We start from the raw sequence: 26990 nt of genomic DNA on the forward strand, positions 1-26990 counted from the left end.
GACAAGACTGCCACTTTTGGGTCACAAAAATTCAAGTTAGTAAAACTTTATTTCCACACTGTCCATTCAACTTTATTAAATTAAAATTTAAACAAGAGGTGTTTCACTATGCATAAAATTGCATAAAAGGTCACATGTATTTCTACAAAATCTACTTTAGGGTGCGAAATGGTTGACAAATAGAACCCACGCTCTAGTGTCATAAATATGTAGAAACACAAAAAATACTAACTAACCATAGTAAAACTGCGAGGTTACACGATCTGCAATACTACTACTACTACTACTACTACTACTACTACTACTACTAATAATAATAATAATAATAATAATAATAATAATAATAATAATAACAACAACATGTGTGGGGCGCATCCTCCACACCCGCACAGCGAAGCACACAGCAAAAGCTTTATGTTAAGTTAGGTGAAAACAACTATATAGGCACCGGAAACCGGTATGCACTTCAAAGTAAGAGCATCCATACTGCGTTCACTCCGTTACTGCATTACACAGAATAATTGCAATTTTAACTTAATTTTAACGTTTTAACGCTGCATGTATTTTTTTTTATCAATTCAATTCTTGCCTTTAATCGGGATTAAGTTTGTAGACTGGTTTTGTGGAGGGGAAGATTTTTTAAAAATCCAATTTGTACTTTATAGCCACTGCCCCAATCATGGCAGCATTTTACTGTACTTTTTATTATGTAATAGCGGTTTGAGTCTTCTGTCTCATTTAAGCGACAGGAACCGGACGTTGTCCACCCTGGTTCAGTGTAACTTGACGCGGTCCATTGAAGGAAAAGGGAGCAGAGGAGCGAAACATGGCGACTTCGAACAATCCGCGGAAATTTAGCGAGAAAATCGCTTTACATAACCAGAAACAGGCAGAGGAGACGGCGGCGTTTGAAGAAGTGATGAAGGACCTCAGCATTACGCGGGCAGCGAGGGTAAGAAGCAGGTTATCGTTGTTGCCACCACCCCCCCATCTCTTCTTCGTTTGTTTTAGCGAGCTGTCAGATCTGCACGAGCCGGGGCAGAAGAGGTAAACAATAACAAACGACGCTTCCTCCCAGCTGCTGCCTTTTAGTCCGCCGACCAAAAGGATCAGGGCGGACAGGAGAGCGTGTGTGCCACGCCAAAATGTATCTTTGAGACCTTTGGCAAGAACAAAAGTTATTCCATATTTTGTCCCACGCAAGTGGACAGCGAAGGGGCGTGCGCGTTTGACAGCGCGCGTCCGCCCGCAGCTATGATCTCTGCGTGTCGGGCCTTAAAAAAAAAAAGAGCCGATTATCCAAAGCGATGCCAGCTGATGGAAGTTATATGATTTTTATGTTGTTAAGCAGTGAATGATTCTCGTGCGCCACACTGTGCGGGGGACGCGGGGGTGAGGCGTGTTTGTCCTCATGAACTTGTCCGACAGGTCTTCGGGCCTGTGCAACATGACATTTACGATGAAGATACGCTGAATGCAGGCAGATTAGATGGGATTTGAGCCACATTCAACGCAGTCCTGCAGAATAAATCCCATAGAGAAAGGCCATATATGGTGGCTCCTGCACAAGCCTTTTTCCAGGATTGAGCAATTGCATTTCTTAAAAACATGCTGCAGCTTCAGAATCCTGTTTTGGACGCGATTGCTGTATTACAAAACCCCTTTGTGTGTGTTGGCCTGCTGTCATCATTTACTGGAATACTTCAGTGAACTGATAAGTCAAACTTTTGTAAGCAGGTCAGTGGATATTTACATCTCCCTAGTTAAATAACAGGCATTAGGCCTTGCAGCGCTTGATTCATTTTACTTCCAAACTACTGCGTTACAAAGAGGAGACGTGTCCTGACAGGTCAGTCGGAGAGCAAATTTGTCCCTGAATGGAGGTTTGTTGCTCCATTCTTATGTAGATATTGTTTTCATACAGACACATGAATGGAGTCTCTCATCTGAGAGGGTTTAGAGTTGCATCCTTTGTCAGTCCTTTTCCTGTGTGTCTGTACTTCCCCTCTGCTTGTCCAGATTCTCTCAGATCAGGAGAGGTTGCAGAATGCAACCAACTCAGTGGAAAGACACGTATATGGAAGAGTGTATTAAAATACAGGCCTTACACTCATTGTATTTATTAATAGATTTGCAGCAGTTCAGCAGTGCGCAGTTGGCCTTTAGGAGTAAAAGTTAATGTACCAGTCACCTTATTAAATTCCCACTGTAGAGTTTCTGACGACCAGTGGAGCCACCTTTTTTTTATATCTGATTGGATAAACATGAAGGTCACAAAGCAAGAGCAGATGCACGATATTGCATCTTAAATGTTTTTATTGCCTTTTATTGTTTGTCTCGCGTCTCATCTTGTCCTGCTTTCAGTTGCAGCTGCAGAAAACCCAGTATCTGCAGCTGGGTCCCAACCGAGGCCTCTACTACGGAGGGTCTCTGCCAAACGTCAACCAGATTGGAAATGGAACCGTCGATGTGGCATTCCATGTGAGGCACCTTTTTCTGTTATTGCTTTTACTGCACAGGAAGGATAAAGGGTTTATTCAACCCGGGACGTGTAAGGCCTTATTCTGTGCAGAGTTGGAGGCTGATGGCCATACATGCTAATACAAAAGCCATAACTCAGAGTAAACATGGTGAAACCTTGAAATTGTATTGTATTGATAATTAAATATAATTGTATTGACTGATTTGCAAAGGCATCCCTGCTGTTTCCAGTAGCTGTGTGTAGGCTCACACCCGCCTCTGTGCGACCTTTGTCAAGATGCACGTGTGTGATGTTCATGACGGCGTCTCCCTGATGTTATCACCCGGGAAACTAAAATCGGCGCGTCTGGTCCTTTAAAATTTGAGTCAGTGTTTTGTAAATCCTCCGATATCTCGATGCACCTGGTGGCTGCGCGGTGGAAAAGTTGACGTTTCTTTTGGAAATCTTTTTTTTTTTTAAACGAACAATGTAACATTTTTACCACCATTGTTAACTATACCAGCAAACGGGAAACATAATCTCCAATTTCAAATTAAAATAAGAAATTATGAAGTCTTATCCTGGAAATTCTCACAGTATTTACTCTTGGAACATAAAAACCAGTCGCCCAGCTCCAGAACACAGTCTCACTCTGTGTGGGCCAAGAGTGGCAGAACCAGCTAATCCAATTCTTGCTCATGAATAACTTAGGCGGCAAAGGCAGCCGTTCTTTTCAGCACCGCCTAATGATGTAAAGCAATCAGAGAACTACTCCCAGGTTGATCCATTAACCTGTTTATTATTGGATGCATTTTCTAGAATTCAGGGCAGGATTCCAACAGATCCACACGGCACCACGGGCTGGTGGACCGAGTCTACCGGGACCGGAATCGAATAACATCCCCCCACCGGAAACCCTTCTCGGTTGACAAACACGGGCGCCAGATATCCTTTGGATGATGTTGCCATTTTTCATCACAGCCCCCGACGTTTAAAACGTCTACAGACCGAATCTTCCACCCCGGTTTCTGTTTCCTTAACCTGCAGTTTCACATCGACAGCTGTCCATACGGATCAGTGTATCTGTCACCACCACCAGATACCAGCTGGAGGCGGTAAGGCGGCCGTCATCGCCAAACTCTGTCCGTGTCACATTGAGATTTTTGTGTCAGAAATAAGAAGCAGTGAGTCTTGGCTCCGATAAATGACTGTAACAGAGGTATGCGTTTTTTTCTAACCACTGTGCTACAGGACAAACTCGGACTCGGCGCTTCACCAGAGCACGCTGACGCCTGCCCAGCAGGCTTCTTTCACTGGAGGATCGCAGGAGCTGCAGCCAAAACGAGGTTCGAGTCCTCCAGGGTTTGGATGGTGTTCAGTTGAAATTAGAAAGACAAGGACACTGGGGACAATCGCTAGCTTCTTGGCCGAAAAAGGACTTTTGACGAATGTTGGTGCTCGCTTTTCATGCATTTCATTGTCGTTCCCTCTTCAGTTCTACTGCTCACTGTACCCGGAGCGGGACCAGTCGAGCAGGACGTTGATGGGGATGGACAGAAACAGAGCTGGGAACTCAAAAAGGTGAACCTCCCGTCACAGCAGTGGGTCCTTTGCCGTGTTTCCCTGAGGTTTCAACAGCTCTTGATTCTTGTTTTTGCTGTAGGACGTCTCAGCATCAGAGCCTTGTAAAGTTCCAGGGATCCAGTGAGTATTTCACCAGGTTTTATCTGGGTTTTGTGTTGTCATGAGATGAACAACACTAACGGCGGAGTATAAAACTGAAGCATTTATCAGAGCTATCTGTCTATAATTAGACAGTCCAGTTCCCAGCTTGATCTCTAGAGGGGGTGCAGCCGGCACATGGCACCACTGGCCAAATACGAGTCTAATCAATTCACACGTGGGATAAAATTGAAAATATTGTCAAATATTTACATTTGTTGCCTGTACACTACATTTGCACTCCTGATTTCCTGTTCTCTCAGCCATCGGATATCACGCCGCTGCTGATATTCACTGCCCACGTTCTTTCCTGCAGCATATTTCCATCTCCAGACCAGCAGCTGACCACTTCGCTCAAACCAGCGGCCCACAACACCGGCGGTTCCCTCCCTGACCTGACCAACATCCAGTTTCCCCCCCCACTGCCCACGCCGCTCGACTCGGACGACGCGGCCGCCGCTCCGTTCGGCCCCTCCGGCGCCACACAGACAGTAACGCTTCCGACAGGTACCTGCTCACGTCCAGCTTGCTTTTTTTTCCCTCTCCGCCATATTTGTGCGGAGAATATTAATGACTTAGATAGCAATCTCCGCTGCCAGCTGCTTCTGACCCTGGAGTGCTTATGTGAGACTGTTTTTGTGTTCTGGGTAGGAGTGAGTGCGTCTCAGCCCGCAGTAACCATGGAAATGCAGCCTGGGCAGGACCGCATGGTTCCTCTTATCCTGAATGCAGGAGAATCCCAGAGTCTGCAGCTCTCCCCCACATCTCCCCCCCTTAGTCTCTCTCAGGTCGAGTTTGATTAAGATCTAAAATAATCTCTTTTATTTTCTGCTTTTCTGCTTAAAAGCGTTCGATTCTGAGAACATTTGCTCGGTCAGCCCGAGATGTTCGTGTAGATTTATTTCCTGTCAAACAGTAGACCTTCCTGCCTTATCTGTTGCTCTCTGCTTGCCCACAGGCGGCCATCGGTGCCATGAACCTTGAGCAGCAGCTGTCTCAGTATGCCTTCTTCAACCAGCAGCCGTCAAACCAGAACCAGCAAGTGAGTCGCGCCCCCCCCCCCCCCCCCCCCTTAGCTCAACAAAGACATTAGCGCAGAGCAGCGAGAGCAGGAAGCCTATCAGCACCTACAAACCTGCTGCACCTCTCCTGTTATAACATCTATATTCGCAGCCCGGGTGTGTTGTCTCCTGGCAGATCGTTATCCAGGCAAAATTAGAAACAGGGGACTAATTAACCCCCCCCCTGCCTAAAATGCATCTCACAGCCTTGCAATGAATGAGTTGTCCTTGAATCAGCACTTCACACCCTGAGGAGAAGCACTTTAATGGTGGTTAAAAAAAAGTTTCCTCAAATTTTTATCATTTGTGTGCAACAAAGACTCCTCAAGGTCTTATCTGATGTTGATTTTGTACTGCTTTAACCAGCCAGGACCAGTCAGTGTGGGTAAAAGTTCATTGGTATTGGGAACATTAATATTATTACATTAGAATTAGAATTTTTCTGCTGGATTACATGTACGTCTGGATCTGTTCATGTCCCTGCTCTCCGTGTATTAGCAGACGGGTCTGGTCCAGGCCTCGGCCTCGGTGAACTCTTGCCCCATGCCAGACAACCAGACGTCCTCGCAGACCAACATGACGGTGGACATGAACATGGTAAGCAGAGCTTTCTTTACATCGAGCCTCCTGCGGAGCGGGAATGTGTCCGGAAAGGAAGAGAGGAAGTGGCCTAAAGTGGCACCGTGGAGGGGCCGGGTAGACCTATCTTTGTGTTAATTAAAGCGCACATACCTTAAATTCCATAGTGTCTTTTATAATCATCTTCAACAGTTCTACCTGCTTGTCTTGTCTGTTGATGGGTAAAGAATGTGGAGGCCTGAGTGTCCTGATGACCCTTTAATCAGAGCCACTTGGGTTTATCTCTTATTTGCTGTGAGAGCAGCTGTGGTATTTTTCCTCTCACTGTTCAGTCTGTGCTTTGTTTAAAAGGGAGATCTTAGTTTTTCCAGCTTATGTGCCGCTGGTTGATACGGAAACAAAAGAAAGCAGAGTGGATTTCCTCTGTGATCTGTTACGTTTTTCAGTCTGAATTTGTTTAGCTTGATTACTGGCAGCATTTCCTCCTCTAATAATTAATCCCCAGTCGTCTGCTGTTATGAACGCATCGATCTTGGTGTTGGCTGCTGTAATCATTTTAACTGTGCTGCAGCATTAGAAGCTGATAGCAACTCTAAATGGTCGTATATTTCAGTCTGGAAATCGACCTGCAGAGACGTACAAATTAGCTCCGCATCCAGGGAACGGGAGACAACGTCCGCTCTGTCAGTAACTCAAACGTATCCTCTTGTATCAGGCCTCCTCCCTCCATCAGTACCGCAGTAGGGTCGGATCATCTGCCAATCAGTCCCCGACCTCCCCCGTCTCCAATCAAGGCTTCTCACCCGGAGGCTCGCCTCAAGTAAGGGCGACTGACTGGCTCGCTCTGTATAAACATCACCGCCCCCCCCCCCACATCACCGTTCTGTGGTTATCATTCCAGAGTAGGACTGTGGCTGCCCCCTCCCCACCTCCACTCCCTCCCTCCCTCACACACACCTACACACACAGCTGTTTGTATTGTGTTGAGCTTAGCAGATCTGGGCAGAAACGTTGTGCTCTCCCAAGTTTTTCGATCGAATTCTCCTTTTAAACACAATGGAGAGAAACGCAGGGCGGAGCCGCCGCTTTTGAAGTTCAGGTCGTCGCAGTTTTTGCCCAGATCTGACCAACGGCTTCTCTAAACTCTCAGTGTCGTCGTTGTAACCGTGTCCTCGATCCTCTTCCTCTGCTTTTGTGCCTCGTATTTCCTGCCCCGGTCTTGCTGTGTGAGACTGTACCTGGGAATTGTGTTTCTTTATGTGCACCAGGTCTGTGTGTTTACTGCGGGGTCTGTACGAGCACCCAGGTTTGCAGTGGCATTAAAGGGAAGATATTTTTAGGACCAGTTTCCTGCCGTTCTCGCTGTTTTAATCCCGCCAAACGGAGCCCTCGCTGGGCTTTGAAGACAAACGGTGCACACCCATGGCAAACATTTGAGATCTAAATCCATGGCGTCTCAGTGTGCAGGACCTACTTAAACTTCTCCGATTGCCTACGCTGACTTGCAAACATGCATGAGCTAGTGTGACACATGACGCCAATGTATGTTGTGTTTATGCATAACCTTATGATTTTAGCCCAGCTCGCCAACCCTCCTGAGCTAACTCAGCTAACTCCTGGGTTATCCACGGGATAAAACGTGGCTGACAAGCACTCAGTTGCCCTGCGCTGCCCTGCGGGGACGTCTGCAGCACACACAGATAATCTGGTTTTGAACCGAGAGGAGCGCAGACTGAGAATATGATCCAATTACTTATACATTAACAGGCCGCGATGAAACAGTAGAAGTTCTGACGCTGGCTGAGCAGGGACACGCCGATGAGAGACTTCAAGAGGTCCGGATGAGTCAGTGGAGTGTGAATGAAGTCACAGAGGGGATTTTATTTTCAGTCATTCTCTTTATATCGTGTGAGTTTTGCTCTTTTTTTCAGATGGTGTTAATTAAAAAGGAGAGAAGACAGTGGGGGGGGGGGGGGGGGGGTAAATACTTTAATAAGAATTTGATCAGCATTTATTATGAACGTTGGGAAGATGACAGACTTTTTGTTGTGTGCTTCATAAATCAAGGGGCCTCGTTCAGTTTACTTTGATGTCATTGACAGAAACAGCCCCCCCCTTTTTTTTTTTTTAAATATTCTCTGAAAAAAGGGGTGAAAACATTTTGATCGGCATCTTTGTAAAATATTCATCCCTTTCACAGTAAACAGCATGAATAATGCAACCTTTGCGGATGCGTTGTGTGCTTTTATTTACATTTTATGTGGACAGAGGGGCCCCAGCGTGTGTGTGTGTGTGTGTGGGGGGGGGGGGGTTCTCTCAGAGGAACAGAGACCTTCCCTCTAAATGATGTTTAGAAATGTGTGTAACTGCTGGCTGCTTCTTAGCGCCACCCTTCCGTCTGTCAGTTTTGGAACGCATGGAAAGCTCGAGCCGAGTGGTGGAAGCGTTCAAACGAACTGGGTCTGAAGTCTTTGTTGTTCCTGTTGCTGCTTTGATTGTTTGCTTCGTGCGACATTTCGTGCTAAATGTTTTGCAGCTGAGCCGATGAGCATAATCGATATTCCCCGTGAGACTTTATTTATCAGAGACCTTTGGCAGACTGGGGCTCTTTGTTTCAGCACAACTCCATACTGGGCAGCGTGTTTGCAGACTTCTACCAGCAGCTCCCATCCATCCAGGCCAGTGCTCTGTCGCAGCAGGTCAGACAAAAGCCCCCGGTGCGTTCCCGCGGTGACGCAGCGTTCGGCGCCACAGCAACGGTTTTCTTCCTCTGTTGTGATTGACAGTTGGAGCAGTTCAACATGATGGAAACGCCCGTCAGCTCCGACAGCCTGTACAACCAGACCTCCACCCTCAACTACTCCCAGGCGCTCATGATGGGCCTGACCAGCGGCCACTGCAGCCTGCCTGACCAGCTGCAGCAGCAGCAGCAGCAGCAGCAGCAGCCAGGCTACAGTAACCATGGCAACATACCCAACATCATTCTCACAGGTGCTACTTTACCAGCTCAAGTGGGTTACTTACAGCAAGATGCCGTCTCAGTATCTTTCCGCTCCGTTGCACAGTTTTGGGTTAATTTGCTCTTTCCTGATACAAAATAAGACGATTTCTGTTTTGCTTTGATTTCAGCTCAATTAAACTTTGATGGTTTTTAATGGTTGCAGCCGCAACTGCAACCCGGAGCACCAGAAATGCTTAAGAGAGACATGAACTAGATTTTTTTGTTTTGTTTTTCAGCGCTACTTTTCCTCAGCTCCCCAGTAAAATGTTCCTCCCCTGCCGTTATCCTTGTCCTCGCTGAAATCTGTAATTAAGATGCTAAGACATCAAACAGCCTGCAGTGATTCAGGAATGATAACCCACACGTATTGGCTGGCTGATCGATATCTAATTAGAGCCTGCAGGCCGTCCCTCTTTATCTGAAAGCCTCTCTGATAAACATCTGTCTCCAGCTGTCTGTAATCTTCCTCTGCTTCTTTCTTTGCCTGTAGTCAGTGGAGAGTCTCCCCCCAGCCTGCTCAAGGACCTCACGGGCTCCTTGACCACAGACATCAGCTTCGACATCGACTCCCAGTTCCCCCTGGACGACCTGAAACTCGACCCGCTGACGCTGGACGGCCTCCACCTGCTCAATGACCCGGACATAGTCCTCGCTGACGCCGCCACAGAGGACGCCTTTCGCCTGGATCGGCTCTAACCGCCGCCGTCGCGTTTGGGACCTCGTCAGGCCGAAGCGTAACTGAAGGTGCATCGAAACGGTTTTTGCCAGAATCCTCCCTAAAGAGGGTGGACGACTGAATCGCGGTATGGACAATGTTTAAGGTTCTCACTACTTTGTAAACTAAACACTGAATTTTGCTTTTAAACGCCCAGTTTTAATTTACGGCAGCTTGATCAGCAGAGCAGAAGAAGACGTCCAGCAGCGAGAAAAAAAAAAAGTCGAATCTCCATCTGTGCCAACCTCCCCGGTTTTCTAACGATGATTCTCATTTCTTTAAGGCTGAATTTTGACTTTAATGTTCCTAGCAGTGGTCAGTTATGCATGAACTCACTAAGAAAATCACTGTGCATCCTTGTTTTGCCTTAACAGCTTCACATTATGGGTTGCGTGCAACGACAGTGGGAGAGGATTTTGTTTGTGGTGAGATTTGTCCCGTTTTTATCATTTCTCATGTTCCTGACGGATCGTACGTCTGAGGCGATTGTCGAGTTTTGTGTTTTATAGCTGTGAGGAGAGTTTGCGTAACTGTATCTATGCAAAACGACAGCGATGGATCCGGGGCTGTTAACGCAGCAGATTTTTTTAGGGAACACACACCGACGGTGCTGTTATTTTAGGTTTGATTTAGATTTAGGAGTGAAAGTCATCCGTTAAATCATCTCGCAGTCATGTGACCTCAGTGAGTAGAAATATAGGGTTGTTTTTTTTTTTCCAGATGGTTGAACTTTCTCTGTTGATGCAATGAGAATGTATCAAGGTCACATCTGTGCAGCTGTGTCTCCGCCATCCTGCCAGCATCGCCGCTTCTCGGCGCCAGGCTTCATGTACTGTAGGACCAAATGTTATTTCACAGTTCACATGGTGGTTTTTTTTCTCTGTTTTCTATGTGATGACTGTTTTGTTTCCGTGGCGCTGCAGCTACACCCAGCGTCGCCCCCCCCCCCGTAGGGTCATGTTCCGTTAGTTGGGTTTTCATACGTATTCATACAAATTTATGCAACTCGTTCTTTACACATTGGGCTCTTGATACCTTTTGTCTGCTACATTAAATCCATCAAAAGTTGTGTCACCGCTCTCATGTTGCACTTTATACCCTTTTTTCAGTGTTACTGACACCCCCCCAGAATTAGATGCACCTGTTTTTGCCACTTTTCAGGATATTTCTGAAATATTGTTTAAGTAAATAATAAATCCAAATTCTTTTGGAAGTCACCTACAGATCGACTATTGTAAAGAGCTATTGGTGAGGGGTTTGTAGTCGATCTTTTTGGACAGGTGTGTCGATCACACTCAACTATTTAATGTGTTTATCACACAAACCGAATAGTAACAGTTACACAAAAAAATATTATATATTATATATTGAAACTGAGACATGAGACTAATTGATTGATGGAATATTTTATTTACAATAAAGGTGTCATGTAACCTAATCTGGGCCACTGTACAGGATTACCATAATTTTTCCATCAAACGGTGACATTTGTGGGCAAATTTCACATTCTTATGTATCACATAAATCAAAACTGACTTTGATCTGCTTGTTTTTCTTTTCAGGAATGCTCAGAATATCCTGTTTTACCTGCATGAATCTTTAGACGTGTTCTCCCTCTTTTTTATTGGGTGGTTTTCGTCCTTTGTCTCTCGGCGTGATCTGTAAACTGTGCTTATTTTTTGTGCTTCTTGTGATGTCAAAGTGAGGAAAATGCACTGAAATACTGCCATGCGTCTGTTGCTCTGTATTCTGCTGAATTTCTAGCTCTATTTTTCTGTGTTTTGGTCTTTGTTTTTCTCTTTGGCCTCGTGTAGATAGTTTTTTATTGAACGTGGGGCCGGTGACTGTCGCATTTGGTGCATCAGTTCAGGTATTCATTGGTGTTTTTGGAACCAGTGTTTACAGAAGCAGGAGTTTACAACAGAGCCATGTTTGTCCTGTTCCTTAAATCTACTTTATTGCTATTAAATACTGGAGGAAAACTGGTTCCTCGCTGAACCGCTTGCAGTGTAGATGATCAGGTTTATTTTTCATTTGGAATCTTAAAGACATAATTAGTTTCCAGTCCCTGAAATAAGCACCTTTTAGTCAATATATTTTGCAAAATAGTCCCCTCTAATGTGCTGATAGAAATCTGCATATGTTCTTTGGGTTTTTTTTAACCTTTTTAACATGACAATAGACATTATTTAGCCTTGAATAATAATCAACAGTCGCATTAAGAAGCCACTGTCCTGAACAGCCATAAAAAGAAAACCCGTTTCTATCCGTTTCTGCACCTTTTTAAGAGTATGTAATCAGCGTAACTGCTGCAGCCTCGATCACGCGTGATCTAAGAGGCGTTTCTGAACAGACGTAGTCGTATCAGTCTTCTTTTTTTTTTCGGATTGACCTGTTTGCTAATGGAATGTCCCAGATGGTCCCTGGACATCCTTGTGCTTAAACCTTAAGTCCTGTCTGCAGCCGGGGAAATCAGCATGTCTCAGAAATATCCTCACTTTTTTTCTGTGCAGTGAAATACTCAAATCTGCTGTTAAACACTATTTTTATAATGAGTATTGCTATAACTATCTTGTCTGAGAACTAGCATAGGCAATCCTACTGTACAGCCCGGATCAATATAGATGTCTGTATATTAAACCTGTGACTCGTAACAGCAGCTGAATCAGGAATATGGAGTCACAGTCGAGTCACATCTGCATGGTTTACATCTGGAGGGTGGCCTCATTCAACGGCAGCTAAAATGTTATATAATGTTGTTTTTTTTCTGAATACATCCGAGCTATTGTGAAGAGGAGCACTCTTCCTCCACGGCACCGCTGCAGCAACGGGGAAACACGATATGCAAAATCTCGCATTCTGCAGCACGGCATGGAGCGTTGATGCTTTTATTTTGTTGAGATAACCCTTTAATTACAAAAACTCTGTGCATTTCCTGTTAAAAAAAAATAAAAGTTTTTTTTTTATTTATGTCAAATTGGACCAAAATAATTCTAGCGGACTGTAAAGCCGCACTACTTTGGAGATGAAATACGCTTCTGTTTGAACTTTGTGCATTTTTCTTGTGTGAAGGCTTCTGTCTTTGTATCTTTGCATTACTATTTGTACATAAACACAAAAATAAATATATATAGATATATATATATATATATGAATAAGCAACTATTTCTTTAATTTGAATCAGCTGCAACAGGATTTCTGCATTATTAAACTGCCACAGTGTGGAACTTTTACCCACCTAACCGCAGCATTTAGTCAGCATCTTCAGCTGCTTGTGTCACCATCGTTTACAGCCAACAGCTCGATGACCAGGAGGGTTCTCATGACCACTAACAATAGTATCCAGTAAATCAGCACTGTAAGTCAGCGAATACCCAATGGATGAGAGGCGAAACCGCTCTGAGAGCCCACAAGGAATTCCAGTTGATTTATTTGAAGTTGACCTTTGACCTGGATAACAGAATATTCATCTGTGAAGCTTTGTTAAAGACTAACAGACCACTTTAGAACAATTGATTCACACAGTTAAGAACACCCTTTGGCTCAGAGTTGAAAGCTTTCCTGAAATTCATCATTTATGATGAATAAAGGATTAAACGGATGACTGCAGAGCCCCGCCTGCTGGTGAAAATGGGAACAATAGATTTACCCATGCAACATCCTCTAACTCGGTTCTCAGTGATAAAGAAAAACTTAATTGGATTCAAAAAAGCGTTTTGCAAAGTTACCGAAAGGAGATTCGAAGTGAGATGCAGGCCTCTTGTGGGCAACTGAATTTGACCCATCTTTTGTACTAAGGTGAGTGTGCATTTGGGTATTTTCTAAGCAAAATTTCTAGATTCGCCTTCTATAGCTTATAAATGCATCTTTCCATTCAGGACACTTGATTTGGCCAACCAAACCATGTTTTATTTATTATAAACTAAGGGGGAAAGCGCTCGGTCATTTCTCACGTAGTAAATGGGCAGTTGTACCTAACAGTAGATTGTTTTATGTTCAAAACTTCCTGTCCTTGGAAGGTCGAAGGTCAAAGGTAGTGAATCAGCTCCTCTGCCTATTACCACCATTTTTTAAAAATCCGTTCGGAACGTTTTGTGCTCACAGACCATCCACATAACCTCCTGGGCTGAGGTGCTAAACTTAAACAATGAGCGTCCCAATTAAATGACGACTGTATGCAACTGTAGACTGACACAACCTCAAATGGTTCTACAGAACCCTAAATGGACCATAAATCGGTTCGAGTGTCCAGGGATGAGCGCAGATAATGACGATGGCGCTAATGCTAATGTTACTAGAGCTGCTTCTTCTTCTTCGTTTTCTTAGTCGTCTTCTTCTTCTTTGGATTTTAACGGCCGTTGGCATCCGGGGGTGGGGCCAGCGTGTCTTCCACCTCCACGCTGGCCCCACCCCCGGATGCCAACGGGGGGTGGGGCCAGCGTGGAGGCGGAAGACACGTTTACGACTGTTTACTTGCCTGCGCGATGACGTCAGAGCGCATACATGGTATCCCAGCATGCAACAGGAGGCCGTCGACAGATCCAGCAGCTGGTAGTGAGTCGCTTGAGCGCCAGACAAGCAGCGAGCGTTGGTCAACACAGTTCACACATTTTCCGCTCCATGTGAGAGAAAAAAAACCGGAGTCTTCAGCCTAACGGTTGACACAAAACTATGCTGTTGGGACGCCTGACGAGCTAACGCGCCGACTTTTGGGTCACCACTGTCATCCGGTTTTCATTTTGGAGGATTCCTCCCTCCATCCTCCGAATCGTACCGACTAGGCAATGACAACGGTCTCAGCAACCCCGCAGCAGATGAAAGACCGGCTGCTGCAGGCCGTCGACAGTCAGAGCAATGTGAGTGAAGCTAGGTGGCTAACGTTAGCTTGTTTACCTGCGCCTCCTCTCGACAACTGTCAGTTAACTCTTATTTTATGTTAATTGGCGATGAGTGAAGTTCACATTAGCATACCCATAGAAAAGACCGTGAAGGTCGGAGGTGTTGGGCTCTTGGTTTGACAGCTTGTGGAACACCTTTAGCGAAGTCAAAGCTTTGAAGGATTTAGACATCACTTTGGCATTAGCTGCTTCACGTAGCATGCTAGCTGCTAGCCTAGCCATAAAGGCTGAAGAGCATATACTGCATGCGTGTAACTAAAATATTTATATAACTGTGGAATCGCCCAATATCGCCTGTTATTATTCGTCTGTCAGTCTCCCTGTCGCTTGTTTCGTGGCAACGATTCCATGGAATTTATGTGTGGAAGGTAGCTAGCACGATATTAGCTCCAATGGCTACGTTTTAGGAAATAGTCGGACCCTTCCCTTTCAAGTTAGTTCAATACTAGCGATAGCAATTTGGCTAACGCAGGTAAGTACGCCGACACAGAAACGCTTTCTCGACAAGAAATGGGGTTCTTTCGTCGTAAGATATTATTTAAAGCATTAAACCTGATACACAAAGGGGGAAAACTCCGTGATTAATAATATTTTTGGAGTTGACACTTTGCCGTCGTTACTTTTAAACGTATATATGTTGGCTGGAAGCAGCCAACCATGCTAATGTTTCGTATGCTAACTTTCAATCTTACTTATATTTTGAACATATCTCAAGTGTTTTTCTTACTATACTACTAAATTCTAGCCTTACATAAACGTAGCAGTATTTTACACATTTTCCCAAAGATTGATTAAAAAGATAAAAACGGTTAACGGGTATATTTCTTGTGATAGTTATCCAACGGTATTTTTCAACCTCATAAAATACATTCATACAATCTTTTGCAGCAGATCTTATTGTGACCAAGAGTAAAACTAATGAAATAACCCTTCTGTTTGTTCAGATATGCAATATGGTGGTTGTATTGGAAGTTATTTCGTGTCTTGAAAAGTATCCTATCACCAAAGAAGCACTTGAGGTAAGTCTCCACTCAAGACTGTTTCATTTACAGATCTATACATACGTATATAATATGGCATGTTTCTAACTTCCGTGAACATTATTTATCTAGGAAACCCGTCTAGGAAAACTCATCAATGATGTAAGGAAGAAGACAAAAGATGAAGACCTTGCCAAGCGTGCCAAGAAGCTGTTGAGGAACTGGCAGAAGCTGATCGAACCTGGATCCGATGTGGCTGTCGCCGCTCCCGGCTCCACCAACGGTAGCTCCCACCCTTGCCGAGGGGAAGCCTCCCCCCCCGACATTTCTGTGTCAGGTAAAGGCGTCCCGGACGTCAAAATCAGAAATGACGTTCACAACACGTACTCGCCCAAAGCGGAGAAATCAAGCAGCCGCAAGCGCAGGATGGAGCCCCGAGACAGCGGCGTGCACCTGCCGGAGAAGCTCTTCAAGATGGCTTCGTACGACGACTCTGTTTCGCCGCTGCCCACCAACGGGATTGCGGGCAGTCCTGATGTCCCGGCGGAGCAGCAGCCCCCCCACTCCCCCGACAGGTCTTGGATAGACCACCTCGACAGCGACAAGATCACCAGGATCCCCGTGAACGCCGTCAAGCCACGTCCAAGCTCCCCCGGGGCGGCCAAACTACCGAGCACTTCTTCTATGATCAAGGCGGCCGTGATGCAGCAGCAGGCTCGCTTAGATGAAGGAGGAGGAGCGGCGTATCACCAAGCAAGAAGTCCCCGAGGCCTCACAACAAGCCCCAGGAGCGTGAGACAGGACGCGGTGGCCAAACGGCCCAAAGGAACCCCTGTCCCGAGCCCCTCCTCCAGAGACTCTCCCCTGTCCTCGTCCCAGGCCGCGGCGTCTCCAGCCCCGGCACCGAACGCCGATAGGCTGTTCCATTCTTCCCACAGGTCTTCGACGCCCTGGACCAGCTCCTCCGACGGCTCGTCTCACTGCTCCCCCATAGACATATACTCAACACTGGAATCCATGGGAACCTCCTCGGTCCCCGCCTCGCCCTCCCCGCTCCAGCCCAGCTCCGAACCGCACCGGCCGACGTCCGAGGGAACCACGCCGGCGTGCGACGACGCGGACGGGACGAGCGTCTCCAGCTCGGAACACAAGCGGAGGAAGTACAGGTCGAGGGACTACTCCGTCAACCTGGAGGGCCAGAGGGGCGAGGACGCTGCTAAACCCGTGCGGTTAAAAGAGCGCCGGCTCACCTTCGACCCGGTCACGGGTCAGATCAAACCTCTGGTACACAGAGAGCCTTCTCAAACAGAGGAAGCCCCCGTCCCCGTCCCCGTCCCTGCCCCCCACCCTGTAGAGTATAGGCAGAGGAATGAAAGCACTGTGCATCAGCTGCCTGCCCCCGCCCCCCCGGCCCCGGGCCCTGGTCCTGGCCCTGGCTCCGGGCCCAGTACTTTCCATCAAACAAACTGGAAGGAGCTGTCCAGAAACGAAATCATCCAGTCCTACTTGAACCTTCAGAGCAACCTGCTCACGTCGTCGGGGGTCCAGGCCCCCGGCACCCATTTTTTCATGTCGGACTACCTGAAAAGGGAAGACAAGGAGGTCAAGAACTCGCAGGTACACGCGTTGCAGACGGGCAGCTCCCTGGGGGATTTACCGGGCGTGACCCGGGAGGTGACGGCCGAGGACCTGGAGCGGATACACACGCAGCCCTGGTCGGGGGTAAACGGTTGCTATGACACCAAGGGCGCCTGGTATGATTGGACAGAGTGCATATCACTGGACCCTCACGGGGACGAGAACAGGTTGAACATCCTGCCATACGTTTGCCTTGACTGAGCGGTTCAGGCCAGCCGCTGTCCTCCGCCGCTCCTTTCTGTCTCCGCGGAGACCAGACGCCGACCACGTTTGTCCACTGTGAGTTTGGCTCAACGACGGGGCGGCCGCACGCCCGCCGCCCGCCTCTTCTGGGAGAATCCCCCGATTTCGGTATTTAAAGAGTCGATATTAAAGGAGTAGTTGAGTTTGTGATTCCAAAGGCTGATTCTGTTTTATTTTTCAAACGGAGAATCACAGGAATAGCGAGGCCGGGAAGAGACGGAGGAATGATCCCAGGGGCCTGAAACGGCGCTGGGACGACGCCGCCGTCTGTTTCAAACCTTCAAATTTAAGGGTTCCAATCTGGCGCTAAATTTCAGCGAAGGCTGGCGTTTGGCCGTCCTGTCAAAAATGCCACGTCGGTGCCCAGAGGGGCGGTGCCAGAGTTCACCAGGCCGCCGCGGCCGGAGCGTGACGTGCTGGGGGAATATTCAGCAATTACAAGAAGCTTTATGTGAGATATAAAGAGTAAATTATACATTTCTTATCATGAACACATCTATTTATTTTGACCAGCTCATTTCTGGGACATTCAGACTTTATTTTTCTGTTTGGATCAGTGTCGTTCCGCATCTTCAGTGTTTAAGGGCCACACGGACGCGTTCCCGGCCTCTGTCCTCATAACTGGCCGCAGCATTTGGTTTAAAACATTCCGGACTCCACATTTCAACCCTCTCTCGCTCTCTTTCCAGCCGCCTTTGCACAAATCCGACGTGTTCTCGCTGCTGCCGTTTCAGGGGGGGGGTCTTTGGATCACTTAAGTCTTCCCTTGGTGTTCCAGACCTGTTGAAAGATTCAGCAGCTGATTTTGGTGACTTTGCAGTGCTGGCTGGGATAAAAGTTCATTGTTTCCACTTTCTAAATCCAGCAGCCATAAAGGGAGGAGAGCGAGTCGGAGCCAGATGTTCTCGCCGTTCCTTCGGTCGGACTCTAAACCCTTTACCCTCATCGGTCACCACCGGCCTCTCTGTGCATTCGTTCAGTCGTTCATCCCTACCAATGTGCCTTGGTAAACGGGGATCCGGGTCCACACGGAACACAACCGGCAGCAAGAGCCGGGTCGAGGTGTGAGAATTCCAAATCCCGCGACGGTTACCACGCTGTTATATGCACCGTGTCTGTTGACTTTTTTTGTACACGCTGACCTAGTGAGGCAGACATTGAGAAACTGCACAACACAGCTGGCAATAAAAGGAGAAAAAAAAAAAAGCTACAACTGGCTGATCCGAATCTGTTTTCTGGAGTTTTGCCTGGGGCGACTTTATTTGTTCCGTGTTTAACATCTCTCAGTTGTTTTGACAAATAAAATGATCTAAATCTTCAGCCGGGCCAACCGAGTCTTTTAAAGTGCTTGTCCGCAGCGGGCTGTGCCGGTTGTCTGAACGTGAGCATTTTAAATCCGCGTGTTTATTTTATTCATCTGGAGACGATTCACTGTTTTTGCTTGCACTGACACGGTTCGTCCAGACGGGGGCGCCCATTATCACTTTACCTTCTATTTTCGTCTTTATGGCCAGCAGGGATTAGATTGACCTAAATATGCAGGAACAATCTTTTTTAATAGTGTTTTGTGTCTAAAAGGCTGGATTAATTGGCAGAGGTGTGTCTAAACAGCTGTACACCGTTTCTGGATAAGCTGACGTCATTCTATGGGAAGGAGCGTGCGTTTGCTCCGATTCTGGATGAGCTCATGTAAATGTGCAACATGTAGCTGCAGGTCCAGCTGCGTCCAGACACCGGAGAGACACCTGTAGCTGATGTCATCCTTACCTGTGTAGGTTGAGTCTGACAGGTGAGCGACAGGATGTGATCTTTACTGGGGCTGATGCGACTGGAAAACTACAGCTTTTATTAACATAATCTGGCTGTTCTCAGAAATGATAACAAACCTCTGATTTTCAATCACACCTTGATGACCAAACTTCTAAAATATGTCTTTTTGTTCCTATTCCTTTTGAAAAACTTTAACCAACGCAGTAACAATCTTTTAAAAAGCCCAATATCACTATACTGTACTCTTAAAGAATCCAAAGAAAAAACTTCTCCAACCCAAACAGATCCTCAAATTAAAGTGAAATGTGTCAATATGTAGAGGGAACGCGGTTCAGTAGAGTAATATGAAATTCACTGGTGAATGAATGTGCTCATGATCCTGCAGCTGTTATCGAGGCCTTTATGTCATCGCAATTACGTCACCGCAGTAGCTCATTCTTACTTTAGTTCGCATTAAGTTTTTTGGTCGACAGTGACTCAAAGTGTGCGACTATTTGTCTAGTCCACTACACGTCTGGTATGCAGGGTGGGACCACTGGATCACTCCCACCATTCTGGAATTCGGGAAGTTTCCTTCCATATAAGGAGTTTTTGATTTCAATCGGGACCATAGAAAGAAAGTGCAAAGGTGGAGCCTCTGGTCGGTTTACGCAGGGAATAGCAGAGAGTACTCGGAAATAGGGAGATGGTTCCTGTTCACAAACTTCCGTTATTGCAACGTTAAAAAAAAAAGATCAACTTCATTATGCGTGGGGGTTTTATACAACAATATTGTTACATATAATCCGTATTTACTTGGGAAATATTTCGTTGCTAAATTGGTATGCAAAGGTTTGACTTTTGTTTAAATCTGAGGTTTAATTATTAAAAAATCTGGGCCTGTGAGCACACTTAGCGAAAAACAAGAGCAAAAGAATAGGTCTCTAAGCCGAATAACGGTTAAGTTTATTTCATACAAAGCTAAAATTAATCATGTGATGTGCTGGATTAAGCGTTCATTTAAGGTACGGTACGTTTTAACGTAAATTAAACACAGTTAGCCCGGCGGGATCTTGCGGTTTTTGTGCGTTGCGCCTCTCCGGTGAAGCGGCAGTGAACTATCTTGACTCACCCCGTCCCCTCTTTGGTCGGAGCCGTGGGAGCGCTGTAATAGGCCGCCGCGCGGCAGAGAGGGACTATTTATTCAGGTTTCATTGGAAGAGAAAGTCGAAGAAAAGTTTGCGACGGTTCTACACTTGGAGCTGTTCTTTTCCCGCTGATCCTCAACTTTTTAAATCCTCCACCATGGCCTTTAACAAGGGTCCTGCCTACGGACTCTCCGCGGAAGTGAAAAACAAGGTAGGTGGACGGTTTCCACGAAACCACCCAAAGTCAAACAAAGTTTTTCGTTTTTCGTCCGATCGATTTGAACCGAATCACCTGGGCCTCCATTTTGGTCTGCGTGTACAGAACTAAAAGGTAGTCAGCCGGGACTGATGGGGCTTATCAAAAGACTCAAGATGTCTGTTTCCAGGAGACTTTTTATGCAAGAAGAGACAAGTTTCCGTTCGTCCGCTGATTTATGACCCGGGTTTTTCCTTTTCCTCAGGGCTGCTTGTTGACCTGCATTATAAGATCACGCAATTCACATTTTTGTGGCAAGATGTCGCTTTGTCCTCCATTTTTAGTGGACTTTTCACCTTTGATCTGTAGATAATGAACATAAATATTTGTTGAACTTTGCCGCTTCCCTCATCAGTGCGGGATTTTATTTTATTTTATTTTATTTTTTAACGTTTTTAGAATTTCTGCTTTTTTCAAAGCTTCCCCTCCGATTCTATATCTGGATAAACCTGTCTATGGCACTTCCAGCTTTGCAAATCAACTGTAACGTCGTGGGCATTTATCAGAAACCATCTGCTCCAAAGCAGAGTTCTGATGTTTAGAATTCCCCGGTGCAGCCTTGAAAATGAGAGCGAAAGATGAGATGAACCGTGCAGACCTTCAGTGTTGCCCTTGCAGAGAGCTGGGGGGAGGTTTCGGGGGTGGATGTGAGTGGCATTTCCTGCCAACAGTGACGTCGTTTTCTCTTTTATTTCACATGTAAATGTGTTGTGACAGGACTATCAGGAGATGGTGAAATCAGTGGTTGGGCAACTACAGCGAGCCACATTTTTTTGGATCCACAGTCACTCCCTGGATCAACACAGACCTTTGTGCCCTCCATTTCTTCCTGGGCCCTTTTAATCCGACCTCTGTTGGTCAAATTCCTCACCTTGAGCTGGTTTCTGGAAATGACATCTGCGGGGTTGCTTGTGGGCAATTAAAATATCCAGTGTTGTGTTTAATGGGGGGGGATAAGCGAATGTAATTAGAAGACAGGCGTTTCTTCAGAGCGCAACCAGCTGGGAGGAGAATGTGGCCAGCGTCTCTCCGTGGTCGGTTGAAGTCTGCGGTTCTGGCTCTGGCGGTTCTGGCTCTGGTGGCTCTGGGACGGGGGCAGATCCTCGGTCCTTTCCACAACAACTCCGTCGACACCTTTTCATCCATTCGCCTTCGATAATAAATGGATATTCCAGCTCCCCGGGTGCCAGGCAACGGTTCTACTGTTTATTTGCCTGGAATATGCTTCCTGAATGCCTCCCCCACTCGGTCAGACTTCTGTCCTCGGTTAAAGAAGGAAAAACACTCCAAATAAAAGCAGCACTTTGACAGTCGCTCTTTGTGTCACGCTAAACCAGTGAAACCTCTCCCACCCCGTCTCAGAAAGCAACTTCCTGTAGTTGAGGGGAAGGGGGATTTCAGTAGTTTACTAAACAGGATATCCCTGTGAGCACGTGTGTTTTTTAAGTGGGTAAAAGTCAACTTTACTCCCGTAGACGCAGCATTATACACCGTGAAATTCAGGAGTGGCCCTGAAACTTGATCTGCAGTCGCAACTCGCTGGAAGACAAAACACACAAGATTACCCATAAATCAGTCTGTCATTCCGGTTTGGCTTAGTCGTGGTTCGCCTGGACGCACCAAGGCTAGTTTCCCTCGATGGTCTTAAATGGTGACCAGAATGAATGCATACATAGAATTTTCCTGTCTTTTTTTTTCTTTCCCCTCCCCTTCGTGACACATGATCTTTGACCTCTCCGCCCACCCAGATCGCGCAGAAGTATGACCTTCAGAAAGAAGAGGAGCTGAGGCTGTGGATCCAGGATGTCACTGGTCACCCCATAGGCGCCGACTTCCAGAAGGAGATGAAGAGTGGAGTTGTTCTCTGCGAGTAAGAACCGCTGCAGCACGTCGTGCAACAGAAATGAGTCACGCGTTCACAGTAGAACCATTCTGGTTCCTTTCTGGGGAGAACGGCTCGCTTTGAAGACGCCTCCTTCAGCGCCATTGTCGTGGTTGCCATTTAGCTTGGAAAAAGCCCCCCCCCCCCCCGGTGGTGTTTATGGGTTTGAAAAGTCAATATTCTTTTTCCTTTTAGGCTTATTAACCATCTGGCCCCAGGCTCTGTGACAAAGATCAACACAAAGTCCACTCTCAACTGGCATCAGGTGAGTTTCAGGGCATCTGCTGAAGTATTTGGACAGTGTCTGTTTATTTTCTTTGGGGGGTTGTTTGGGTTTTGTTTTTTTTACACTCCAGGTGATTTAAGTTGGTGAAAAAAGACCCACATTTTCAGGCTCCTTGAAAGTCTTTGGATACAAAATCAGTTGTAACTATTACAGGTTTATATTCTTGATGGAAATCTGGCACAACCAGAAATCCTGGCATTTCCTCCCTGAAACAGCCTTCACCTGCAGCCATTTGCTTCTTGTTTGCTGCCAGTTCTGTATTTTGCCAGCTAGAAAGTTGCTCTTTATTTTTTTTTATATGCAAAGATGTATGTATGTGTGTATATATATATATATATATATATATATATATATATATATATATATATATATATATATATATATATATATATATATATATATATATATATATATATATATATAAAAAAAAATTTAATGACTCTTCATATGCCGTATACTGCCGCCTACCGGTGTGAAATGGATACTGCAGTATTTTCTGCAACTCACCATCAGAGAGGATTAGTGTTGGGTTCAAACTGTTCATATAGACCTGTTGTAACTGCTTATCATCACTCATGTGCAGAAGCCAAGGAGTCTGCGTCTCATTCCTCTGAAGGCAACAGCACGGGGGGAGAGAACTAATCCTTTTCTCCCTAACAATTAGTAATGTTTGATAAATGTGGTTTGGTTAACAGGACTGCCTTCTGGTGCAGTTAGACTTGTCCCACTGTTGTTGTGAGTGGCTTCCTGTCTGTCACTAAGATCTTGTTACACTGACTCTGCCATGGTGCCTCTCTGTCACCGCAGAGCTTGTTTCTAAAGCTAGTCACACCCCACAGAAACTACAAACTCATTGCAGAAGAATTGCATCAACCACCACCGGGGTTCTTCATTCTGACACTTGTGTGTTTGTAGCTGGAGAACCTGGCGAACTTCATCAAGGCGATCACGGCCTACGGTCTCAAGCCTCACGACATCTTCGAGGCCAACGACCTTTTTGAGAGCGGCAACATGACTCAAGTCCAGACGACACTTCTCGCGCTGGCTAGCATGGTGAGTTTTAGTCTATATTAAAAAAGGAAAAAAAAAAGTTGAATCAGCAGTTAAAGATGAAGGTGTTGCATGCACCTTTTAAAAATATTCTGCCTTTATTCTGTCAGGCCAAGACTAAAGGCTGCCAGACACAAGTCGACATCGGAGTGAAATATGCAGACAAGCAGGAGAGGTCGTTTGATGAGGAGAAGATGAAGGCGGGGCAATGCGTCATCGGCCTGCAGGTGAGCCAGTGTCACGTATTTGACCTTCGTTAGCCTCCACGCCACCATTGTTTCTCGCCTATTTTTTATTTTATTTTTTATTATTATTAAAACGTCAACGGTTCCATTCCTTAAATCGAGGCGCCAGTACAGGCTCAGGAGTGTAGTGCTGTGGCGGGTGTGGGCGCTTGGCAATAGAGTGAGATATTCTTCTGCGAAACATGTTGGGACTCATTTTTGTCTGGCTCTCGCGGAGGTGAGGGGAATTCAGCAGCTTCAGCAGGACAAAAGATTCAGCCGCTCGCCAACCTCTGCCTGTTTCCGCGATCACTGACGGGTTCCTTTTCCCTTTCCAGATGGGGACCAACAAGTGTGCCAGCCAGGCAGGCATGAGTGCATACGGCACCAGGAGGCATTTATATGACCCCAAAGCTCAGATCCAGCCTCCCATGGATAGCACAACCATCAGTCTGCAAATGGGAACCAACAAGGGGGCCAGCCAGGTACTGCAGCATTTCCAGCTCCTCATAAATGTGTTATTATAGGTCTGTGAAGGAAAGAAGCCCCAGGGCAGCATTTATTCCCGTCCTACCACCGCTATAAACGGCTGTCGGGTTTAGACTCGTTGAAGGCATTTTTCTGCCCTTGTGTGAGCTCCCTCAGATTGGCACCATTTTCACATGTTTCTGTCGAACTCCCAGGCTGGCATGACCGCTCCGGGGACGAGGCGCGCCATTTATGACACCAAGCTGTGCACAGACAAGTGCGACAACACCACCATGTCTCTCCAGATGGGCTACTCCCAGGGAGCCAACCAGAGCGGCCAGAACTTCGGCCTGGGCCGGCAGATCTACGACTCCAAGTACTGCACAGCAGCCTCACCGGTGCCAGAGGAGCCCGGCAGGCCAGGCAACTACATCCACGACTACCAGGATGAGGGTTACCAAGGTTACCAGGAAGAAGAACAGGTGTACCACGACGACGGAACAGATTACTAAGCAGGAAGGGAACCACGTTACAAAAGAGGGATCACCTGCGCGGAGACTTCACGGCAGGCAGTTTATTTTTGTATCGATGGGATGTTGCACCGGGTTTTGTTTTTCCTTTGGGTCACATTTGGTTTTTTAAAATTTTTGGATAAAATACGTGTTCTTACCCCTGTATGTGCAAAAAAAGTGGTAAACATATCATGAACTGTATTTCTGTGATTTAATATTTAAAGTGACCACAAAAGCCAATCTTTTGGGCTTAGCTAGTTTTCTATCCCAGGATTATTGTTGGGTTTTTGTGCCAATAGCTTCAAATGTTCCCATTTAACGGAGCTCCCAGTATTTTAAGCACATGATGAAATGACAGATACTTTAGGGATTTTTTTTTTTTTTTTCTTTTGCATCTTATTAGCAAAAACACACCATAATTTGTGTTTGTAGCTGTGTAAACAATCTCTGTGAATGTATATTTGTCGCTGTTACATTTTTTTTTTTTTTTTCCCTTAACTGTAGTTTGCAATAATAAACTGTTAGGTGGTGATTCAGATTAGGGGCAGCAGATTTAAGAAGAAATCACTTCATCTTTTTTGGGGGAATTTTGTCTTTTTACATTTCTGAAGGTTTCTTGTTTTAGCGTAACACCCCAATAGGAGATGATTTTTTTTTTTTTTTTTATTCCTTTGGATGAGATGTACTGGGAAAGAAAAACATTAAGTTTATGTACATTCCGAGCAAGAATACTGGATTTTTTTTTAAAAAAATCATTTGTGAATGATAAGCGTATCAGTACCTTTATGAAATATTGAGCTGCAAAACTATCATTCAGATCGTTGTTATTTATGCATATGTGACTCAGAGGACTGGTAGTAAGTCATTCTTCCTCTAGAGTGGTTGCAATCTTTACGCAGATGGACAATGTTGGAATTAAAGACTTTGAGTACAGAGTAATAAAATGTGCATTCATTATAATCGTGTGGTCTCATTTCAGTCCAATTTGTCTCAAATTCTCAATATTATCTGCACTACATAGCCCCACATTTGAGAAACGCTTCCACAGCATATGTGCCTCTATCACTTGTTCCACGCAGCTATTTATTAAAAGGAAATTACGCGCTGATATTTTTACTCCATGACAAACTGCTCTACTGGCATTTTAACTCGCAACCATCTCTAGATTTTACAGCGAGTGATCCCAAAAGAGAGACGGCAGTGGTGCGGACGAACATGATGTGAGAGTTCAGAGCAGAACCAGCAGGCTGGTTCAGTAACCCAATCACTCGTTACAACCTAGGACAGCAGATCAGCATCTCCGGAGGCAAACTCTACAGCCTACCTGAGTATTGTTGCTGACCATGTCCATCCCTTTATGGCCTCCGTGGACCATCTCCTGATGGTTACTTCCAGCAGGATAATGCACCATTTTACAAAGCTCAGATCATCTCAAGCAGGTTTCTGGAACACGACAATCAGGGGGATCACAATGGGGGATTCCCATCACGGATATCACGTCAATATGGACCGAACTCTGAGGAATGTCTCCAATTAAGGCAGTCGTGAATAATAAATCGGGTCCGACCTTTTACCAGCAAAGTGTAAATAATAAATAAATAAGAGAAGACAACTCATATTTCTCTCTCCAAGTGCCTTGATCCTCTAATTGGAATCATAGTCCATAATTTGCCACCTCAATCAGCGATCCTTTCACTGAGGCTCGCTCTAGAATAGGACACAAGTTCAGCAAGTCTTGTATTTTCAATTATATTCTGTCCATTTTAAAGAGTCAGCTAAAAATTCAGTTTATTTAGGAATAACAAAAAACGGGGTTGATTTGGACATTTTAATGAAAATGAAATTTATTATTTTGTAAGAATTAGCACAATATATATAGTTGTTCCTCATAAAAACATTGCTTTTAAGGTTTTTTTTTAAAAAAAAAAACAAGTCTTAGGTGAAAAGACGTTTCAGTTTTAATTTCAAGAAAACTGCATTTATTGTACAAATGTGTCATATAGAAACTCTGAAACAACTTGAGTTCCCTAATTTCATTTTCTATTAAAAAACTAAAGGGAACAAGCCACGATCGATCTTCAGACGCAAATCAGACACTGACAGTCAATGGAATGATT

The 26990-nt window shown here is 45.6% G+C and overlaps 3 protein-coding genes across 6 annotated transcripts; all 3 read left to right on the forward strand.

Moving 5' to 3' along the window:
* Window positions 1-745: 745 nt before the first annotated feature.
* On the forward strand, window positions 746-12683 carry crtc1a (CREB regulated transcription coactivator 1a). 4 transcript variants are annotated; one of them, XM_029831257.1, is made up of 15 exons: window positions 746-952; window positions 2365-2481; window positions 3281-3406; window positions 3515-3576; window positions 3713-3807; window positions 3957-4042; window positions 4125-4165; window positions 4500-4690; window positions 4835-4971; window positions 5142-5225; window positions 5746-5841; window positions 6539-6643; window positions 8442-8522; window positions 8610-8814; window positions 9315-9520. In XM_029831257.1, exons 1-15 carry the CDS (start codon window positions 827-829, stop codon window positions 9518-9520), a joined length of 1758 nt encoding a protein of 585 aa, XP_029687117.1. In that variant the 5' UTR covers window positions 746-826. The 4 variants fall into 4 exon arrangements, with proteins under 4 accessions (XP_029687117.1, XP_029687116.1, XP_011614882.2 ...); XM_029831256.1 differs by having other exon boundaries at window positions 747-952; window positions 5743-5841; window positions 9315-12683; XM_011616580.2 differs by lacking the exon at window positions 6539-6643 and having other exon boundaries at window positions 749-952; window positions 5743-5841; window positions 9315-12683.
* A 1345-nt stretch (window positions 12684-14028) lies between these two features.
* crsp7 (cofactor required for Sp1 transcriptional activation, subunit 7) lies at window positions 14029-18618 on the forward strand. Its single transcript, XM_011616579.2, has 3 exons — window positions 14029-14395; window positions 15382-15456; window positions 15550-18618. Exons 1-3 carry the CDS (start codon window positions 14324-14326, stop codon window positions 17254-17256), a joined length of 1854 nt encoding a protein of 617 aa, XP_011614881.2. The 5' UTR covers window positions 14029-14323; the 3' UTR covers window positions 17257-18618.
* A 1615-nt stretch (window positions 18619-20233) lies between these two features.
* cnn2 (calponin 2) lies at window positions 20234-25833 on the forward strand. The gene is made up of 7 exons (XM_003975715.3): window positions 20234-20406; window positions 22200-22321; window positions 22529-22598; window positions 23535-23672; window positions 23780-23896; window positions 24232-24378; window positions 24577-25833. The coding sequence occupies exons 1-7, from the start codon at window positions 20353-20355 to the stop codon at window positions 24871-24873; spliced, it is 945 nt and encodes a 314-aa protein (XP_003975764.1). The 5' UTR covers window positions 20234-20352; the 3' UTR covers window positions 24874-25833.
* Window positions 25834-26990: the final 1157 nt, after the last annotated feature.

This window comes from Takifugu rubripes, chromosome 22, assembly GCF_901000725.2.
Source record: "Takifugu rubripes chromosome 22, fTakRub1.2, whole genome shotgun sequence".
In the NCBI taxonomy this organism is placed as follows: domain Eukaryota; kingdom Metazoa; phylum Chordata; class Actinopteri; order Tetraodontiformes; family Tetraodontidae; genus Takifugu; species Takifugu rubripes.

Coding starts and splice junctions, on each gene's coding strand:
- crtc1a (XM_029831256.1), top strand. CDS start 827: ATGGCGACTTCGAACAATCCGCGGAAATTTAGCGAGAAAATCGCTTTA. Junction 4,691..4,834: donor GACAGTAACGCTTCCGACAG/GTACCTGCTCAC, acceptor TGTTCTGGGTAG/GAGTGAGTGCGTCTCAGCCC. Junction 8,523..8,609: donor CCAGTGCTCTGTCGCAGCAG/GTCAGACAAAAG, acceptor TGTGATTGACAG/TTGGAGCAGTTCAACATGAT.
- crsp7 (XM_011616579.2), top strand. CDS start 14,324: ATGACAACGGTCTCAGCAACCCCGCAGCAGATGAAAGACCGGCTGCTG. Junction 14,396..15,381: donor CCGTCGACAGTCAGAGCAAT/GTGAGTGAAGCT, acceptor CTGTTTGTTCAG/ATATGCAATATGGTGGTTGT. Junction 15,457..15,549: donor TCACCAAAGAAGCACTTGAG/GTAAGTCTCCAC, acceptor TTATTTATCTAG/GAAACCCGTCTAGGAAAACT.
- cnn2 (XM_003975715.3), top strand. CDS start 20,353: ATGGCCTTTAACAAGGGTCCTGCCTACGGACTCTCCGCGGAAGTGAAA. Junction 23,897..24,231: donor AATGCGTCATCGGCCTGCAG/GTGAGCCAGTGT, acceptor TTCCCTTTCCAG/ATGGGGACCAACAAGTGTGC. Junction 24,379..24,576: donor CCAACAAGGGGGCCAGCCAG/GTACTGCAGCAT, acceptor TCGAACTCCCAG/GCTGGCATGACCGCTCCGGG.